The sequence below is a fragment of the Schistocerca nitens genome, chromosome 1 (assembly GCF_023898315.1).
Source record: "Schistocerca nitens isolate TAMUIC-IGC-003100 chromosome 1, iqSchNite1.1, whole genome shotgun sequence".
In the NCBI taxonomy this organism is placed as follows: domain Eukaryota; kingdom Metazoa; phylum Arthropoda; class Insecta; order Orthoptera; family Acrididae; genus Schistocerca; species Schistocerca nitens.
In genome coordinates this window covers 1042184936-1042207125 of record NC_064614.1, presented here as the reverse complement: position 1 = coordinate 1042207125, position 22190 = coordinate 1042184936, and the positions used below count along the sequence as shown (strand labels likewise).

The 22190-nt window shown below is 37.3% G+C and overlaps 1 protein-coding gene across 1 annotated transcript in view; it reads left to right on the top strand.

Annotated features, from left to right (window-relative positions):
- Window positions 1-22190, top strand: part of LOC126238016 (potassium channel subfamily T member 2) — a 1051128-nt gene that overhangs the window by 993228 nt on the left and 35710 nt on the right. The window contains exons 21-22 of the mRNA XM_049947763.1: window positions 1736-1921; window positions 5687-5818. Coding sequence (XP_049803720.1) covers window positions 1736-1921; window positions 5687-5818 — 318 coding nt within the window. The remainder of the gene's footprint in view (window positions 1-1735; window positions 1922-5686; window positions 5819-22190) is intronic.

The window sequence follows — 22190 nt, the reverse complement described above, 5'->3', positions numbered from 1 at the left end:
ACATAAGTACACAATGAAAGGTTATTTCAAAAAAAGGAAATTTATTTTCAGAAATTACATACTTTATTCTATTTTTTGACATAGTTGCCAAGTTTCTTGAAATGTGTATCATACCTCTCAACAAGTTTTAAAATACCCTCTTCATAAAAACTTGCCTCCTGCTCCGATAACCAAGAGTTCACTGCCATTTTCACGTCGTCGTCGTCATTGTAACAGTTGCCACTGAGGTGTTGTTTGTGGTGGAGGAACAGATGGTAATTGCTCGGCGCAAGATCAGGACTGTAGGGTGGGTGGTCTAAAACTTCCCAGCCAAAACTGTCCAGTAAATTGCGGGTCTGACCTGCAGTGTGAGGTCTTGCATTGTCATCGAAAAGAACAATTCCCTTTGTCAGCATGCTGCATCTTTTGTTTCAAATTGCTCTGCATAGCTTTCTCAGGGTTTGGTAGTATGCTTCTGCATTGATAGTGGTTCCTTGTAGCTTGAAGTCGACCAACAAAAAACCATGCCTATCCCAAAACACCGACACCATGATTTTGCGCTGGGACAGAGTCTGTTTGGCCTTCACCTTTACAGGCGAGTATGTGAGTCTCCATTCCATGCTCTGTTGCTTCGATTTGGTCGTGATATGCAAAACCCGTGTTCCATCTCCAATTACCATCTGACTCAAGGAGACGTCACCTTCTTCATGATAACGAGTCAAGAATTTCATTGCACACTCAAATCTTTGGTTTTGTGGTCCTCTGTTAGGAGTTTCAGGATGCAATGGGAGCACAGTTTCCTAAACTTTAGGTGTTCAGAAACAATGTTATAAAGCACTGATCTCGACACATCAGGAAATTTGTTTGAGAGACCTATTATTGTGAAGTGCCTGTTCTCACGAATCCTCGCTTCAACTGAACCACCAAATTGTCTGTAATCAAAGAATTCTCGTACTCACTTATGCACTTTGCTTTCACTTATAACAGTATCACCGTACACTTCGCAAATCTGTCGATGAATTTCTGCATCAGACAGGTTCCTTGCTGACAAAAACCGCATCACTTAGCGAACCTCACATGCGGCAGGTGAGTTGATAGTCTTAAACATTTTGAAAACACAGAACATAACCATACAGGTTAGCTACAGAGCTGAAACTGAGCACAGTTGTTCCCGAGGCATGCCTGTACATGAGACATGCACTCATTGTGGTACGCACGCGTACTACTAGTGTCTACAACAAAACGAACCTTACTTAAAAAACACGCCTCATACTTTTTGCAAACAGTAGCGTATTTCATTTTCAATATTAACAAATGTCATTGTCTAGTGCCTGTGATGAATGAAAGTGAGATAATGGTTAGTGCAACAATAGAACCTGTACATTACACAGCAATATATTCTTAAAACTTGAAGAACAAACATGGAAACAATTTTAAGAAAATTGAAGGCAAGACCTTAATTAACGACTGTCTCCACACAGTTCTTAGATTTGCATCGTCTTTCTTGATACCTAGTTCTGCAAAGTATTTAAAGTGCTGTTGTGTTGATAATGCACCATGTTTCATGAAATAATAATCTGGATGGCTTTTAGATATTTATTTAGTGTCTTATTATTGTACTCTTAATAATGAAGCAAGCATTCTGTATGGTAGATTTGTGTTTCTGTTTCTTTTTTTATAAAAATTAATAACGTGATAGTATCAGAGAAAGCTTGGGTTGCTTGTAATATTAACATATTTCTGCTTTTATTTTCAGCGAGAGAAGGAACGAGGATCACACATCTCCTATATGTTTAGGCTTCCATTTGCAGCTGGTAGTGTATTCAGTGCTAGTATGTTGGATACACTCTTGTATCAAGCGTTCGTTAAGGATTATGTTATCACATTTGTCAGACTTCTTCTTGGAATTGATCAAGCTCCAGGATCTGGATTTTTGACATCTGTAAGTCTACACAAATTATTCTATAATAAGTCAGTGATATAGTGTATTTAGTTTCCATCTTTATGGATAGATTATTACTCCAGAAATTAGAAGGATCACCCCCAAGTTCTTACAAAACAACTGTCAGATGACTCCATATACCTGTGAAGTTATCACTTTTTAAAATTTTGTTAAAGCAATGGCACCTCAGAAATTGACTGCGTAGTTTCCTTTTTACAGAGAGTGCTTAGAGAAACCATACTGTGGAAAGGAATGAAAATCTTGAAGGTTTTTGTACAGACCTAACTTAACGTCAATGTTTCAATTGCTACATTCAGCTTTTACACCTTCGGAAGAGACTGTACAATTGATTTGCAGGATTTTTTCATGGTTATGCTTCCATCAGCAATAAATTTTGTGAAAGTCATCCAAAAATCATTTGTTCTAAAAAGCATCTATGTTGTGCTTAGAATAATTAAAATTATGACCATGTTACTTAACTATGTGATGGAGGCATCCTCAGGCCTGTCATAGACTAAAGTACCTTTGATTTTACATGAAAATTTTCTGGGGAAAAGGTCTGTGTCTAATAGATTCCACAAAACCTGACTAAAGCCCAAAAAATGGACTGTGTTAAATGATAAAATTCAATACAGAAAATGGAAAATCTGTGTCTAACATTATAACTGGAGATGAACATAGGATATAGTCATATGAACTGAAAACTAAGTGGCAGTCAGCTGTTTGGGTGTATCAAGATGAACCAAAACCAATAAAAGTGGTTCATTCATTAAACACTTCCTAGAAAATTATAGCTTGTTTGTTTGATTACATTTGACTTTTCATGCCCATTGCTTTAGAGCAAGCTGCTGCAGTGCAGCCCCTTAGGGATGAGTGCTTATTAGCTCACCTGGGGGAAGGCACAGATAGTGTAGGCTACCAAACAGGCAGCACTGGCACAAGTGGTCCGAACACACATGTGTCACTTGGCTGTCCGTGTATACAGTCATTTATCTGGGGTCATGGATTGCATAGCCTATGGCCCAATTACCTGAATACTTGTGCAACAGTAGTTTGCCCACTTGTTACATGGTAGTCGCCTGCCAACAGGTGGGCACTCAATCTGGAACAGCCTCCTTTAGAGGATTGAAGAATAGTTGCTGCTGCGTGGTGTACAACAGTTTTTCCCACAACTATTGATGTAACTTAGAAATGCAATGGGAAACAACATATTGCTCTACATCATGATAATACCAGCTGTGAAACATTAATGTTTCATTGCCCATGTTCATCTTATTTATTGCTTAATGACTTTCATTTGGTCCCTTGTGTTGTAGATGTCAATTTTTGTCACCTCAAGGAGCTGTTGAATTTTTCACATTTAGAGAGAAAATACATTTCCAGAATTTATGTGAACACATGCAGAAGTATGTACAAAAAAAATTTCTTTTATTGTTTCTGTAAAAATTTAAAAGACGACACTTGTATTCTGTAGAAACCCTTGATATGTCATGCCACTGGCTGAGTTTCCCACACATATCATCAAAATCTATCTCTGCAAAATTGATGGTGGAAAAAAAAGACCTTACAGATTATACTTCAAGCCATTCTCTATAGCATTTATTTATCAATATTAGAGAAGAAAAGTTGCTACTCACTTATAGCGGAGATGCTGAGTCGCAATAGGCACAAAAAAAAGATTCACACAATTATTGCTTTCAGCCATTGACGCCTTTGTCAGCAATAGACACACCTACACACACACTCACGCAAACGCAACTAGCACGCACTGTGCAGTCCCACACAACTGAAACCACACTGCGAGCAGCAGCACCAGTACATGATGGGAGTGGCGACTGGGTGGGGGTAAGTAGGAGGCTGGGGTGGTAAGGGGGAGGGATAGTATGATGGAGGTGGTGGACAGTGAAGTGCTGCAACTTTCCTTCTCTAATATTGTTGCATTCCATCCTGGATTTTCCATTGTTTGCGTTTATTTATCAGTTATTTGCCTATGCCAGTTACCCTCTCACTTCCAGGCCAGAAACCCTCTCTTACTTCAGACCAGGCATTTTGCATTCTGCTCCATAAACATGTAGAATTTTACATAACAACTGATGACAATGCATGAGTATGTATTAAAAGTCTCTTCGGGTTTGCTGCTGTATCCTAAAATCAGCTCAATCCAAAATTTCAGTGATCCATCTGGTCACCATCTTCAGGAGAATGCTGTTTCTGCTGATGCGTCCTTCTGAGAACTGTTCTCAGTGGGACTCATTAACAGAAGCAGCATTCTCCTGAAGATGGTGACCAGTTGGATCACCGAAATATCGGGTCGACTTGATTTTAGTATCCAGCAGCAAACCCGAAGAGACTTTCAAAACTTATTACGCTGCGAAAGCGTGTGATGTCACGTAAGTATATGTTATCAGTTCATATAATAATAACTGTAGTACAAATCATAGGTATGGAATGAAAATGTGTCTAACACTGCAAGTAATTATCTTGAGACTCTGCAGACTCTCAACATAGTATTTGACATAAAACCATATGATATGAGGAAAACTAAGAATAATTTGCAATATAAGAATTGAGTGAATTATGAATTTGTTCATTTAGAAATGTTATATTTGTGTTAGCAATTACTGAGGAGATGATGAAATGGAGGCAGTAATTACAGTTTCAGATTGCACCTGAGTCGTGATAGTTTCTTTAAAGTGAGCATGGTGTGGTGTATCAAATATGTGTTTGCACTAAAGTGGGACAACATCAAGTCTTCAAGTATTTGGATCTCATTTTAGGACATAACACTAATCAAAGAAACACAATACTAGACCCAATTTAAGTGTTTATCAATTATTGCATCAGCTTGGTTAATTTAAGCTGTAATATAAATACAAGAATCTGTTCACCACACGTTATGTATGCCACTCACAACTTACAAAAAATACAGAAAAACTTTCATCAAAGGCAAGGCTGATGATGATGAAACTATGGAATCGCTTTGTAAACTTAAGAATTGATACAAAATATGAATAATAATGAACAGTGAACAGTTTTGAGTCACTGGAACATTATCATATGACAGATAAGGAATGAACATGATGAAAGGAAGACAGAACTCTGCAGTAGACCTGAAATGGTCAACAAAAGTAGGGAGGCATGCCATAACTCAATAATTACTGTTTGGTTAATGAAATATAGAAGTGAAAAAATGCACAAGATAAGTGGTGAGCCAACTTTACAGGTTACATTGATATTAAACCAGCAGGAAGCGCAAAGCAACAAAATCACAAAGTTAGAATCATGTTAAGGACACAAAAACAGCTGAAAAAGATACGTTCATAGGAAAAATTTTCATTGCATATGGGAAGAGAAAATGTGAAAAATAAAGATGTTAATGTACAAGATACCAATAAGTAGCCACTGTTAAAATGCAAAAGAAAAACAGGTAGATGACAAAAATATTCAGAAATTACCTTCAACAAAGAAGAGTTTTCCTGAGTGTGATCAAAGAGAAAGGTGAGACTGATGAGGAAAAAATATGTCAATTAACATGGTCAGAATGTGACATACAACTGAAAGGTTTGAACTCAAATATGTGGGTGTGAACTTTGTATTTAGGTTGAAATTAAAATTATACTCTTGATCTTTATTTATTTATTTTTAATTTTTACTATTTTATATTAATTGTAACTATGATATGTGTGGAATATCCATGAATGAAAACTTTATTGTTGGAATTATATTTTGTATAGGTCATATATTCCGTGTACTTTTGTTTTCTAGATGAAAATTACAAAAGATGACATGTGGATCAGAACGTATGGAAGACTGTATCAGAAATTATGTTCAACAACGTGTGAGATACCAATTGGTATCTATCGTACACAGGATACCTCACTTGCTGATTCGTCCCACGTGAGTAATAGCAGTTCATCTCGACGATGGCCAGGGTGTGTGCGTGTGCCTTCCATGGTGAGTAACTCATGTCGGGTGTCAACACAATAATGGTGTATTGTCATGATACTTGAAAGTGTTTGAGTCTTAAATATTATTTCATTTACTTTTGAGAAATTTGTTTTATTTATGTTACTCAGGTTTTATTTTTACTTGTCTACATATTTTCTTTAAATTTTTGATAGTATCAAGTTTTCTGCTCTTTAGATTGTATATATTTTTTTCCTATTTCACATTGCTTTTTACTTCATTCTTGCAATAAAATTATGAAATACTTCTTGTTTTTAATATACCTTTAACTCTTTACCTTCCTTTTTTCTGAAACAATATGTAACTACTACTTCAGTGGCATGGCTTGCAGTCATTTCAAGTGATTTTTTTTTTTTTCAAATACTTTCATTTCAGAAAGAGTTCTTGAAAGTTTCTCTCCAGTGAATGCACACGCACCACTTTCTTATATCTGGCCAACTTTCCAGTAGGAATATTTTCCTATGTATAAAATAATACTTTCTTTGCATTATGGCTCTTGTAAAGAAAACTTACGCATGCTTGATAAATGTAATTCTATTTGCCTGATTTTAGTATCTTACCACTTTCAAATCATGTCAAATAATTCTTAATATATTAGTGTCATGTATTGCATAACAAACTGTAAATCTAACTGTACATGGTTAGGTAGCTGGATAGGCAAATAGGTAAAAATTCAAATATCCAGCATTTAATATCTATTGGTCTTAGGATTTTTCATGGTAGTTCTGGGAATGCTTTGTATGATGATCTGTATTCCACATTTAACTATACCAGCCAGTGGCTACAGTAGCCCAGATCACAAAAAAGCAGAAACAAATCATCTTGACTGATCCATGCATAACAATGCACTGTATTTTGAGTAACTCTTCAGTTAAGAGCAGCCTTTCATGTATTTATTTTTTTCTGAAATCAAATTGCCCCCTTCAGTGGGACATCGGGAAACTGATTATTCACAATGTGATAGTTAATTTTCTTAGTGACTGTCCAACAGAACTGCTGGATACATTTACTAACAGACATGTCTTTGATTTCATCTCTTTCAAGGGTTTGTGGCAACTGTCTTTTCAGTCTTCATATCATTCTTCATGAATCAAGGATGTTGCCCAGAGGAGGAGGGGGGGGGGGGGGGGGGGAGCAGCAGCTTATGTACCTCATTGATAAAGGTAGCTAGGTAGCTGTACCATAGGCCCACCCAACCACAGTAGAGAAATATCTGTAGAGAAGTCAGACTAACCTGTGGTTAGGATGAAGAGGGGTGACAGGCTTTTCAGTGGCTACTGGGCTAGCAGTCTGGATTAGGACCTGCGAGTGCAGGTGCGTGCAGGAGAGAGTACAAATACGCTTCACGACTGTTAGCGGAGATTGCCAAAGATGACCACTTCTTCCTTGCCTAATAACACAATTGAGTGAACAGTTGGCTGTGGCCACACAAAGGGTCACACACTTGTCCACAGCCATGCAGATATCACACACTTGCACTCACTGGTAAGTAAACAGCGAATTTGCAGGTGTGAATGCACAATGCACTTTCCTTACCATCTGCATTGGGCCAAATGATGAATGCAGATTAAAAATTATTGTTCATTATTTGTGAATAACAAATAAAAATATTTATTGGAGCAATTATTCATTTCCATGAATAAAAACATAAATTAATGAATACATATGAAAACTGATGAAGTTTATTCCTCTAATTCTTTGCCGTTTATTAAGCAAATGTACTTTTTGTTGTTTTAATTAGTTTTTGAAAAAAAATTGAAAACATTTTTGAAAAACTCCTTTTTTTCCAAACATCTCATCAGAAAGTTTATTTGTTGTGCAAAGATGTGCCATTGTGACACACTAAAGCAAATGCTTTCTATGCATGTAGAGAGGTTATCAGTACATTATGCTCATATCTCCTGAAGTCATCTTTATTTCAGTATAACAATACAAAGGTTTCAGAACATAATCATCTTCAGCAAAAATTTAGAAATCATTAATTTTTGCAAATAATTCGTAGTGATTCTACGTTAGGTTCGCCTACCAGGAAATGTTCAAAATAAAATTTTCTTTTTATGGCATAACATCGTTGTGGCCTAATTTCTTTGACATGTCTGTGGCTAATATTTGCCAGTAGTTTGTTGAAAGCCTCCCTAGCTCATGGACAGCAATGCGTGTGAACTATTTAGTTTTAAACTGTGCTTAAGATAGTGCTGCAGTGATTGCAGTTGGTGTAGAGAGGCCAAAAAAAAGTCTTCTGGTCATCCTGACCTATTCTCAATAAAAAAAAATGTTGGCTCTGGGCTGCAGTACTGTGAACTCCTTTACGTACCGAAACCCTTTGTCTCTTATGGAACTTTTCAATCTCAAAGCTCTGTGTAACTGCATAGACACTTGTTACAGTGAAAAACTATTCTATGTTCTATCGGGATGCTTGCTCAGAGTTAATTCTAAAACATTTTTTAATGGCTTTGGATGTTCAGCAGCATTCCACAGTCATTTTAGGAGACTTTTAATCTAAAGTCTATTTTAAATTCAGTGCATTAGTGTTTGTAAAATGATTCTTTCACATAGTGTTCACTAAAAGAATTACGATCATTCCACTTGAGACCTGTGGAATGGTACATTAGCTTATTTGTTTGAGTTATAAATATTTGTCATGTATTATTGTTTTTCTGACATGTTCTACATCCTGGAGGACCTCCTCACTATGGATCAATTGGAATGAAAGTAAATCTAATCTAATCTTATCTTCAGTCATTAGCAACCACTGAGTTCTTGCTTTGTTCTCTCGTTTACTTTACTTTCTCCCACCTCTGAACTGACTTACAGAGTTAGTTAGAGAGGGACCTACATTTCAATGTGTACTCTGAAACATGGGGCAACTTGACTTGACATTTTTGTTATAATTAAAGGTGAAAGAAATGATAATGACAGAGAAGATCATAGGACCAGTCAGAGATCTAATCCTAAACCTTCAATTTTGTGTTCTAGAATTTAACCCACCTGGCCACCAAGGAATATTCCTGTGCAAGTTTTTAATAAATTAGTAATGAAGAAAATATAGAGGCATTCTACATTATTCATCATTTAAGCTACAAATAATTTATTCACAAATAAATTTGTTTGAATGATGTATATATTCAAAGGATTATGCAGACAGCAATTTATTCAAATAAAGCCCATCTCTGCTTACCACTACACCATGCACTTCATTCCTCTTTGCTGTCATTGCAGTTGATATTATCAATGCGTTCAATTTACTCATGAGAACCTACAGTGTACCTGGATTGAAGTCTTTTTTTCTTTTGTTAATTACAAACAATGTAGGTAATTATAATCAGTTGTCATGTTCATTAAGATAATTTTTTTATTTGTTCTGTCCAAAATACGTTCCAAAATACATCTCAGTGTCTGTGATATTAGCTGCAGACTGAATGCAAGATTTACTTCATCATCTTTCATTAATGCAAATTTATAGTTCCACAGTTAAATCAGTGATTTTCAACAACATTCAATATTTGATCATCACTTCAATTGTACATAATCATTTTCAGTCACTGTGGTGCTGCTTGATGAATCTTGGGTACACAGCACTCACCTTCTCCATAGAAAACAAGTAAAACAGCTAAAAAGAACTCCTACTTCTAAACGCTTTCCAACACTTGCAGGGTCGATTACTGCCACTATGTTGAGATGAAGCTGTTTAGATTCGATGTTTCCTTAGCTGTTTGGCAGGGCCAGCCATCTGTTACTCCACACTCGGTGAGTGAGCGCCATGTCATACCAAGTGAAACCATGTGATAGCAAGTGAGGGAAGTGCCAGGCACATGCTTCTGCAACATAGGTGAAGTGAGTAACAGACAGTGAGCGCTACTTGTGCAGTTTTGCCACATGAATGCAGTGTGCTATTCTGGATGATTGACAGATCTTGCTTTGTAACATTAGGCAACGTGACCTTGCTGTGCTGATAATTCAAATAGCTGAAAGCAAGGAGGAAACTAAAGCCATTATTATTCCTGAGGGGATGTAGCCCTACTGTAAGGCTGAGTAATGATGCATCCTCTTGGGTATAATATGCTGGAGGTAAAATCCAGGAAGATGTATTCACAATGAAAAACAAAACTGGCTTTCTATGACTCAAAACATAGACCTTTAGATCCCTTAATCAGATGGGTGGGTAAGAGAATTTAAAATGGGAAATGGACAGGTTGAAGTTAGATATAGTGGGAATTAGTAAACTGCAGTGGCAGGAAGAACAGTAGTTCTTGTTAGCTCAATACAGTGTTATCAGCAGAAAAGCATATAAGAGTGATGGAATAGTTGGCCTAACAATGAATAACATTATACGAATACAGGCAAGCTATTATAAACAACATAGCAAATCCAGTATTGCTGCCATGATAGACATGGATCCAAAATTCACCATGTCAGTACAAGTTTATGTGCAAACTAGCTCTGCAGGAGATGAAGAGAATGAAAGAATGTATGACGAGTTAGAGGAAATTATTCATATAAGTGAGGAAGATGGAAATTTAAGTGGGATCAGTGACTGAAATTTAATGATAGAGAAAGGAAGAGTTGGAGAAATAGTAGGAAAACATGGACTGGTAGAAAGGAATGAAAGAGGGAGCTTTTCACACAGCATAATTTAAATATTGCCAACACAGTTAAAGAATTTTGAAAGAAGCTTGTGTACATGAAAGAGAAGAGACATGGGGACACTGGAAGGTTTCACATTGGTTATTTAATGATAAGACAGAGATTTTGAAACCAGATATGGTTCTATAATGGTAAGACCAGATATTAAACAGTAAAATGATTCCAGGGGGAGATACGGATCAAATGGTTTTCAACTGTAAATTAAAACTAAAGGAATTACAAAAAGATAGGAATATAAGGAGATGAGGCATAAATAAATTGAAAGAAATTTCCAAAGGAACATTAGACAATACTTGACTGAAACAGAGAAAGGAATACAATAGGAGATGAATCAGTATCTCTAGAAGATGTAATAGTGAAGGCAGCAGAGGATCACTTAGGTATAAAGACAATCCCTAGTAGAAATTCATGGATAGCACTGGAGACTGAATTTGACTCATCGGAAAAGTGAGATTGTCAGGAAATGCAAAATAACTAACCAAGAATGACTAGAGTATAACTGTAAGGCTGTAGAAACATGCGTGACTAGTGGAAAGATAGAGACCACCTATAGGAAAATGAAAGAGGCCATTGGAGATGAGAAAAACTGGTTAGCAAGAGCTTATATGGCAAGCCAGTACTAATCAAAGAATGGAAAGCAGAAAGGTGGAAGGGACGTAGAGGGCTTATATTGGGGAAACTATCTTGAGGACAATATTATAGAGTAAGGAGAGGAAGTAAGTGAAGATGAGATAGGAGATTGCAAAAAGAATTTGACAGAGCACTAAAACACTTAAATTGAAACAAGGCTCCTAGAGTAGACAACATTCCCTCAGAATTATTGAGATTCTTGAGAGAGCCAGCCATAGATTCTTGAGAGAGCCAGCCATGATGTAACTCTTCCACCTATGCAGTATATTTAGACAGGTGAAATGCCTTGCAACTTCGAAAAGAATGTCTTAATTCCAGTTTGTAAGAAGTTAGGTGCTAAGGACTTAGTACCTGACAGATGTGACTTAATGATCTGTCAGCTTAATGAGTCATACTTGTGGAAAATACAAAGATGAATTATTTACAGAAGAATGCAAAAGCTGATAGAAACTGGTTTCAGAGAAGATCAGTTAGGGTTCTCTCCAAAACTGTACTAACATGTGAGGTCATAATGACCCTTTGATTTATTTTAGAAGGCAGGATAAAGAAAGGCAAACTAAGCTTGTAGCATTTGTATATTTAAATAAAGCATTTGACAGTGCTGACTGGAATACACTCTTTGAAATTCTTAAGGTAATTGGTATAAGATACACAGAGCGAAAAATTATTTACAAATAGTACAGAAACGAGACTGCAGTTGTTAGAACCAAAAGACATGAAAGAGAAGCATCAGTCGAGAAAGGAGTGAGACAAAGCTGTACACAATTCCCTATGTTATTCAGTGTGTATGTTGAGCAGACAGTATAGGATCTGAAAGGAGAAATGTGGAAAGGAAATTAAAGTTCAGGAGGAATAAACAAAAATGTTGATGTTTGCTGACAACATAATTCCGTCAGAGGCAGCAAAGGACCTGGAACAGCAGTTGAATAGAATGTATAGTATCTTGAAAAGAGGTTATAAGATTAACATCAAAAGAAGTAAAACGAGAGTAATGAGATGTAGTCTAATTAAATCAGGAAGTACTGCAGGAATTAGGTTACTAAATGAGACACTCAAAGTAGTAGATGACTTTTCGTATTTTGGCAGCAAAATAAATAATGATTGCCAAAGTAGAGAGGAAGAGTGAAAATCTCATTCTGGAAACATCCCCTAGGCTGTGGCTAAGCCATGTCTCCACAATATCCTTTCTTTCAGGAGTGCTAGTTCTGAAAGGTTCACAGGAGAGCTTCTATAAAGTTTGGAAGGTAGGAGGCGAGGTACTGACAGAAGTAAAACTGTGAGGACAGGGCATGAGTCGTGCTTGGGTAGCTCAGTTGGTAGAGCACTTGCCCGCGAAAGGCAAAGGTCCCGAGTTCGAGTCTCGGTCCGGCACCCAGTTTTAATCTGCCAGGAAGTTTCATATCAGTGCACACCCCGCTGCAGAGTGAAAATCTCATTCCAGAAAGAGCATGTTCTGTACTGGCAGATTAATATTTGTATTACAGCAACATTTACACGGTAGATCATTAAAGTTCTAGTAGTATGATACATCACTAAGGCAAAGACACAGATCATTAGTGAACTTCCTGAAGGAACACGTGGAGGCTATTGAAGCAGTGATGAGTCAAATATGCCATAGCAGTTGACTTGAAATTATCCAGGTCATTTATTCATTTAATTTGTGGGGTAAGTTTATTATAAATAACTTTCCCATAATACAGGGTTCCTTTTTTATTCAGGGTGGTGTGGGTGGATCTAAACGAAAGTTTCCTTTTTGCCTGGTGTTATAGGAGTGGATATTTTCATTTTTCTGGAAGAGAGTGGGATTTTCCATTGAGTATTTTTTCATAAACACGGTTATCTCATTCACATATATACATGGAAGTGGGAGGATTTCTAGCTTTATAAAGAGTGGGTACAGGTTTTGTTTCCATTTTACACCTTTCATTATTCTTATAATTCTTTTTTGTAACCAAAAGAGTAGGAAAAGGGAGAGAAGGAAACATAGTAGGTGAATATGGATTGGGGGGAAGAAATGAAAGAGGAAGCCGCCTTGTAGAATTTTGCACAGACCATAACTTAATCATAGCTAACACTTGGTTCAAGAATCATAAAAGAAGGTTGTATACCTGGAAGAATCCTGGAGATACTAAAAGGTATCAGATAGATTATGTAATGGTAAGACAGAGATTTAGGAACCAGGTTTTAAATTGTAAGACATTTCCAGGGGCAGATGTGGATTCTGACCACAATCTATTGGTTATGAACTGCAGATTGAAACTGAAGAAACTGCAAAAAGGTGGGAATTTAAGGAGATGGGACCTGGATAAACTGAAAGAACCAGAGGTTGTTGAGAGTTTCAGGGAGAGCATAAGGGAACAATTGACAGGAATGGGGGAAAGAAATACAGTAGAAGAAGAATGGGTAGCTCTGAGGGATGAAGTAGTGAAGGCAGCAGAGGATCAAGTAGGTAAAAAGACGAGGGCTAATAGAAATCCTTGGGTAACAGAAGAAATATTGAATTTAACTGATGAAAGGAGAAAATATAAAAATGCAGTAAATGAAGCAGGCAAAAAGGAATACAAACGTCTCAAAAATGAGATCGACAGGAAGTGCAAAATGGCTAAGCAGGGATGGCTAGAGGAAAAATGTAAGGATGTAGAGGATTGTCTCACTAGGGGTAAGATAGATACTGCCTACAGGAAAATTAAAGAGACCTTTGGAGAGAAGAGAACCACTTGTATGAATATCAAGAGCTCAGATGGCAACCCAGTTCTAAGCAAAGAAGGGAAGGCAGAAAGGTGGAAGGAGTATATAGAGGGTTTATACAAGGGCGATGTACTTGAGGACAATATTATGGAAATGGAAGAGGATGTAGATGAAGATGAAATGGGAGATAAGATACTGCGTGAAGAGTTTGACAGAGCGCTGAAAAACCTGAGTCGAAACAAGGCCCCGGGAGTAGACAACATTCCATTAGAACTACTGATGGCCTTGGGAGAGCCAGTGCTGACAACACTCTACCATCTGGTGAGCAAGATGTATGAGACAGGCGAAATACCCACAGACTTCAAGAAGAATATAATAATTCCAATCCCAAAGAAAGCAGGTGTTAACAGATGTGAAAATTACCGAACTATTAGTTTAATAAGTCACAGCTGCAAAATACTAACGCGAATTCTTTACAGACGAATGGAAAAACTGGTAGAAGTGGACCTCTGGGAAGATCAGTTTGAATTCCGTAGAAATGTTGGAACACGTGAGGCAATACTAACCTTACGACTTATCTTATAAGAAAGATTAAGAAAAGGCAAACCTACGTTTCTAGCATTTGTAGACTTAGAGAAAGCTTTTGACAACGTTAACTGGAATACTCTCTTTCAAATTCTGAAGGTGGCAGGGGTAAAATACAGGGAGCGAAAGGCTATTTACAATTTGTACAGAAACCAGATGGCAGTTATAAGAGTCGAGGGGCATGAAAGGGAAGCAGTGGTTGGGAAAGGAGTGAGACAGGGTTGTAGCCTCTCCCCGATGTTATTCAATCTGTATATTGAGCAAGCAGTAAAGGAAACTAAAGAAAAATTCGGAGTAGGTATTAAAATTCATGGAGAAGAAGTAAAAACTTTGAGGTTCGCCGATGACATTGTAATTCTGTCAGAGACAGCAAAGGACTTGGAAGAGCAGTTGAACGGAATGGACAGTGTCTTGATAGGAGGATATAAGATGAACATCAACAAAAGCAAAACGAGGATAATGGAATGTAGTCAAATTAAATCGGGTGATGCTGTGGGGATTAGATTAGGAAATGAGACACTTAAAGTAGTAAAGGAGTTTTGCTATTTGGGGAGCAAAATAACTGATGATGGTCAAAGTAGAGAGGATATAAAATGTATACTGGCAATGGCAAGGAAATCGTTTCTGAAGAAGAGAAATTTGTTAACATCGAGTATAGATTTAAGTGTCAGGAAGTCGTTTCTGAAAGTATTTGTATGGAGTGTAGCCATGTATGGAAGTGAAACATGGATGATAACTAGTTTGGACAAGAAGAGAATAGAAGCTTTCGAAATGTGGTGCTACAGAAGAATGCTGAAGATAAGGTGGGTAGATCACGTAACTAATGAGGAGGTATTGAATAGGATTGGGGAGAAGAGAAGTTTGTGGCACAACTTGACTAGAAGAAGGGATCGGTTGGTAGGACATGTTTTGAGGCATCAAGGGATCACAAATTTAGCATTGGAGGGCAGCGTGGAGGGTAAAAATCGTAGAGGGAGACCAAGAGATCAATACACGAAGCAGATTCAGAAGGATGTAGGTTTCAGTATGTACTGGGAGATGAAGAAGCTTGCACAGGATAGTGTAGCATGGAGAGCTGCATCAAACCAGTCTCAGGACTGAAGACCACAACAACAACAACAACAACCAAAAGAGCTTTTGGCTAAGAGAAGAGTTACCCCAGAAAATAATTCCATATTTCAGTTGTTAGTATATATAGACATAATACACAGTTTTCAGAGAATCTTTGTTGCAGCCTCCCCCTAATATTCTCATTAAGTAGCATGTAGTGCTTAATTTCTTATAGGCTTGTTCAATATCCATCCCCTATTTAAGATTGTCTTGGAGCCATACTCCCAAGAACACAGTGTTGTCTACATTCTGAAGGTCTTTGTCAAAATCTGAGTCTAAACAGTTTGCTCACCTTTTTTCACATTATAGAAATTTAGTGCCACTGTCTTATATGCATTTATACCAATTTGTTGTGACTGAACCGGTTTTCAATATTGTTCAGTGTCCCTGTTGTAGACTTCTCAAACATTTCCATTTCTTTCCCACTTACTAGCACACTTGTACCATCAGAAAAAACTGGATGATGTCCTCGCAGAATTTGTGTAGGTCATTCGCATATAACCGAAATAGAAGAGGTCCCAGAACTGAACCTTGTGGCACTCCATGTTTAATGGTTTCAGAGTTTGAATAGTGTTGAGTGAGTTAGATGAAATTTTGATGTTGCACTTCAACCGCTTGTTTTCAACCGCTTGTTTTCAACAGTTGTTAGCTGTTCCTCTAATCCCCGTGTTGTCAACCTTAGGCAATAGTTTTGTGTGAGCTATGATATCAGAATAGAAATAGAAATTTAGAAATAACTTTTGAGGGTTGTGAGAATGCATTCCATTAAATACAAGATAAGGTACAAATCTGGTTATACCCTGTAAAAGTTGAATGGTGTGAGGAATCATAATGACGTGTGGTGTGGGTTGTCTGTAGGTGGGGGCACAAATTATGGGAGCTATGGCAACAGTGGTAGCCATCTCGAAATCTGCCGTTTTAGTTTTGGGCTGCATGTTTCAAATGGAAAGGGGATGATGTGGCACATAATTTTGAACTGCTAGTTTCTCAGGAATATACATGTTAAATTTGTTTTAAGGTATCTTTATTTGTGTAGTAATTATGGCCTATTAAAGTGTTGGACCTATTAAACAGTATGATGAGATAAAAGAAATTATTCATATAGTGAAGGGGGGTGAAAATTTAATAGTCGTGGGTGACTGGAATTCGATAGTAGGAAAAGGAAGAGAAGGTAATGTAGTAGGTGAATATGGAATGGGGGTAAGGAATGAAAGAAGAAGCTGCCCAGTAGAGTTTTACTCAGAGCATAACTTGATCACAACTAACACTTGGTGCAAGAATCATGAAAGAAGGTTGTGTGCATGGAAGAGGTCTGGAGATACTGGAAGGTTTCAGATAGATTATATAATGGTGAGACAGAGATTTAGGAACCAAGTTTTAAGTTGTAAGACATTTCCAGGGGCAGATGTGGACTCTGACCGCAATCTGATGGTTATGAACTATGAATTAAAACCGGAGAAACTACAAAAATGTGGGAATTTAAGGAGATGGGACCTGGATAAACTGACAGAACCAGATGTTTGTACAGAGTTTCAGGGAGAGCATAAGGAAACAAGTGACAGGAATGAGGGAAAGAAATACAGTAGAAGAAGAATAGATGGCTTTGAGAGACGAAAAAGTGAAGGCAGCAGAGATCAAGTAGGTAAAAAGACGAGGGTTAGTAGAAATTCTTGGGTAACAGAAGATATATTGAATTTAATTGCTCAAAGGAGAACATATAAAAATACAGTAAATGAAGCAGGCAAAAAGGAATACAAACATCTCAAAAATGAGATCGACAGGAAGAGCAAAATGGCTAAGCAAGGATGTCTACAGGACAAATGTAAGGATGTAGAGGCATATATCACTAGGGGTAAGATAGATACTGCCTACAGGAAAATTAAAGAGACCTTTGCAGAAAAGAGAACCACTATGAATATCAGGAGCTCAGGTGGAAACCCAGTTCTAAGCAAAGAAGGAAAAGGAGAAAGGTGTAAGGAGTATATAAAAGGTCTGTAAAAGGACAATGTACTTGAGGACAATATTATGGAAATGGAAGAGGATGTAGATGAAGATGAAATGATAGATGTGATACTGCGTGAAGAATTTGACAGAGCACTGAAAGACCTGAGTTGAAACAAGGCCCCAAGAGTAGACAACATTCCAGCCTTGGGAGAGCCAGCTGTGACAAAACTCTACCATCTGGTGAGCAAGATGTATGACACAGGTGAAATACCCTCAGACTTCAAGAACAATATAATAATTCCAATCCCAAAGAAAGCAGGTGTTGACAGATGTGAAAATTACCGAACTATCAGTTTAATAAGTCGCAGCTGCAAAATACTAACATAAATTCTTTACAGACAAATGGAAAAACTGGTAGAAGCCGACCTCGGGGAAGTTCAGTTTGGATTCCATATTTGGAACACGTGAGGCAATACTGACCCTACGACTTATCTTAGAAGACAGTTTAAGGAAAGGCAAACCTACATTTATAACATTTGTAGACTTAGAGAAAGCTTTTGACAATGTTGACTGGAATACTCTCTTTGAAATTCTGAAGGTGTCAGGCATAAAATACAGGGAGCGAAAGGCTATTTACAGTTTGTACAGAAACCAGATGGCAGTTATAAGAGTCGAGGGGCATGAAAGGGAAGCAGTGGTTGGGAAGGGAGTGAGACAGGGTTGTAGCCTATCCCCGATGTTATTCAATCTGTATATTGAGCAAGCAGTGAAGGAAACAAAAGAAAAATTAGGAGTAGGAATTATAATCCATGGAGAAAAAATAAAAACTTTGAGGTTTGCTGATGACATTGTAATTCTGTCAGAGATGGCAAAGGACCTGGAAGAGCAGTTGAATGGAATGGACAGTGTCTTGAAAGGAGGATATAAGATGAACATCAACAAAAGCAAAATGAGAATAATGAAATGTAGTCAAATTAAATTGGGTGATGCTGAGGGAATTACATTAGGAAATGAGATACTTAAAGTAGTAAATGAGTTTTGCTATTTGGGGAGCAAAATAACTGATGATGGTCGAAGTAGAGAGGATATAAAATGTAGACTGGCATTGGCAAGGAAAGAGTTTCTGAAGAAGAGAAATTTGTTACCATCAAGTATAGATTTAAGTGTCAGGAAGTCACTTCTGAAAGTATTTATATGGAGTGTAGCCATGTATGCAAGTGAAATTTGGACGATAAATAGTTAAGGCAAGAAGAGAATAGGAGTTTTCGAAATGTGGTGCTGCAGAAGAATACTGAAGATTTGATGGCTAGATCACGTAACTAATGAGTAGGTATTGAATAGAATTGGGGAGAAGAGAAATTTGTGGCACAACTTGACTATAAGAAGGGATCGGTTGGTAGGACATGTTCTGAGGCATCAAGGTATCACCAGTTTAGTATTGGAGGGCAGCGTGGAGGGTAAAAATCATAGAGGGAGACCAAGAGATGAATACACTAAGAAGATTCAGAAGGATGTAGGTTGCAGTAGGTACTGGGAGATGAAGAAGCTTGCACAGGATAGAGTAGCATGAAGAGCTGCATCAAACCATTCTCTAGACTGAAGACCACAACAACAACAAGTGTAGGACACTTGTCAGAGTTGGCATCACAGAATATGCTCAAGATGAACTAGATATCTACTTGCTACAGTAGCTCTCTAAAACCTTCCAGTTCTGCAGGGCATGATGGCCTCAGTATTAAATATTAAAAGTGTGTCGACAAAATGTTTCTGTCTGCGGCATAAAGTAATATAATAGAATCAGGCACCTTCCCAGATAGACTAAAAATAGCTCAGGTAACACCAATCTTTAAAAAAGGAGACAAACTCAAAATTAAAAACTACAGATCCATCTCAATACCTCCTGTCTTTTCCAAATTAGTTGAAAAAGTCATATGGAGCAGAATTATTAACTTTCTCCAGATCCGCAACCTAATGTTTGAAAATCAAAATGAATTCTTAAAATGTAAATAAACTAGCACAGCAGCTGCTCAGTAATTGAAGAGATAATAAGCAGCATCAAGAACAAGCAACATGTTGCAGGTATATACCTCGACCTTGAGAAAGCTTTTGACTGTTTGAATGCCATAATCCTATTAGACAAGGTATGAAACATTGGCATCAGAGGAACTGTTCACGACCTAATAAAATCTTGAGTAGCCAAAAACAGTTTGTACTGCTTAAAACTGAAAGTGGTGTTCACAAATCCAAAATCACTAATATAAAACATGGAGCACTGCAGAGTTCAGCACTGGATCCTCTTCAGTTTTTGATTTATGTAAATGACATAAGATATTGCATTCAGAGTTCCAAAATAGTTCTGTATTTCGATTATACATCCATTGTGTGCAAAGACACTATTATCCTAAAAACTGCATACCATGCTCTATTCTCCTCTCGCCTTAGTTATGGAATAGAAATTTGGGGGGCAACAACCAAAGCAAGTCTAAATAAGCTATTGCTACTTCAAAAAAAGGGATGTAAGAATCATCTGTGGAGCAAAATATAAGGACTCATGCTTGGTTTCTTTCCACCAACTGGTGTACTAACTGTAGTATACATGTACATTCTAAAAGCCATGTTACTTTTTAAAAGACTGCAGCTCAACATTTGTTCTGATTTGCATCAGTACTATACCAGAAATAAAGAAAAATTTTACCTCAGCAGCCACAGAACAGCACTTATGAAAAGGGACCACAGTATGCAGGTTTAAAGTTAGCCGATGCAATGCCCAGTAAAGTTATTATCCTATCCACAATGAACTTTAAATTTCAGTTAAAGAAATTCTTATTACAAAATTGATTTTACACATTAGAAGAATACCATACTTATGTGCAGAATAAGAAGTGCTTTAAAAAAAACCATGTAAATAGTGTTAAGCAAACCATTTATATTTGTAATTTAATCATTTTGTTTATCAATGCCGTATTCAGAAGAATGTATTATTGTGCTCTGTATCAAGAATTGTAACCAGTTTTTATACATATGCAATGAATCATTTGATGTTGAATAAAGTGTTATTATTATTATTATAATTATTACTGCTGCTCGCTACATGACATCATTGCACAATCTACGTCGACAGACATACCATGCGAGCCATTATATGGTGCACGGCAGAGGGGGCACTGTACCACTACGAGTTATTCCCTTTTGTGTTCCATTCACAAATAGAGTGAGGGAAAAACTACCTTAAGCAAAATGTGTGTTGGCGGCTATAGAATTGTTCTGCAGTTAGCAGCAGATGCCAATTCTCTAAATTTTCTCAGTAGTGTTTAATAAAAAAATATTGTCTGCCCTTCAGGGATTCTCATTTGAGTTCATAAAGCATTTCCATAATCTTCACATGTTGATCAAATCTACCAGTAACAAATCTAGCAGCTCACTTCTAAATTGCTTCATTGTCTTCCTTTAATCCAATATTATGGGAAATACAAATATTTGAGAAATACCCAAGAATGGGTCGCACTGATCTCCTTTGTAGATGATCCACACTTCACGAGATTTCTCCCAGTAAACTGAAGGTAACTATTCACCTTATCTACTACCAAAGTTACATGCTCATTCTGTTTGATACCGCTCTGCAGTGTTTGGCCTAGATATACATGACTGTGTCAAACAGCACACTATCACTACAGTATTTGAACATTACAGTATTGTTTTTCATACTCATCTGCATAACTTATCTTTTCCTACATTTAGAGCAAGTTGCCATTCATCACATGAAATAGAAATTCTGTCCAAGTGATTCTGCATCCACCTAGAGTCACTCAGTGGAGACACATTTCCATAAACTGCAGTGTCATCAGCAAAGAGTCACAGATTGCTTCTCACCCTATCATTCATATCATTTAAATATAGAGAAAACAAGAGTGGTTATATTACACCCTCCCTGGGGTACTCCTGAACCTGAAGACACCCTTGTTTCTTATGAACACTTACCATCCAGGACAGCGTGTTAGTTTCTATTACTTAAGAAGTCTTTGAGCCACTTGCATCTGAGGATGTATTCTGTATGCTCGAAGCTTACTTAATAGTCTTCTTTGGGGCACAGTATGAAACACTTTCCTGACTATGGAATGTGCCTGTTGCCCTCCATCCTTGATTTGCAAGATATTGTGCAAGAAAAGGGCAAGCTGAGTGTTACATGAGTGATGCTTTCTAATTCTGTGTTGATTTTTGGACAAAAGCTTTTCTATCTCAAGGAAGTTAATTATATTCACAGTTAAAATGGTCAAGATTTTTGCAGAAAATTCACATTCAGGGTATTGACATGTAATTTTGCAGATCTTCCTTTTACCCTTTTTATTTGCAGGATTCACATGCACTTTTTCAGTCCCAAAGACTTTGCACTGGATGAAAAATTTACAATAAATGCAAGCTAACTCTTTCAGTTACATCACACAGTATGTATAGATTCAATAATGTACACACTTACAGTGGTTGATAGGATTGTACTATTCAGTCTCTCACACAGTTCATAGCCTGTGATGTCAATGTGCAATAACGACTCACAAATGGCAGGTGGCATCACTAGCAGTTTTTCAAGGGTGTATAAAGAGTGTCAAGTGGACGTCGGGAACAGTGCAGTCATTGTTATAATGTGGAAACTGAGAGATTTATCTGACATCCAAAAGTGCAGGATTATTGGGTTTCAGGCCAAGGG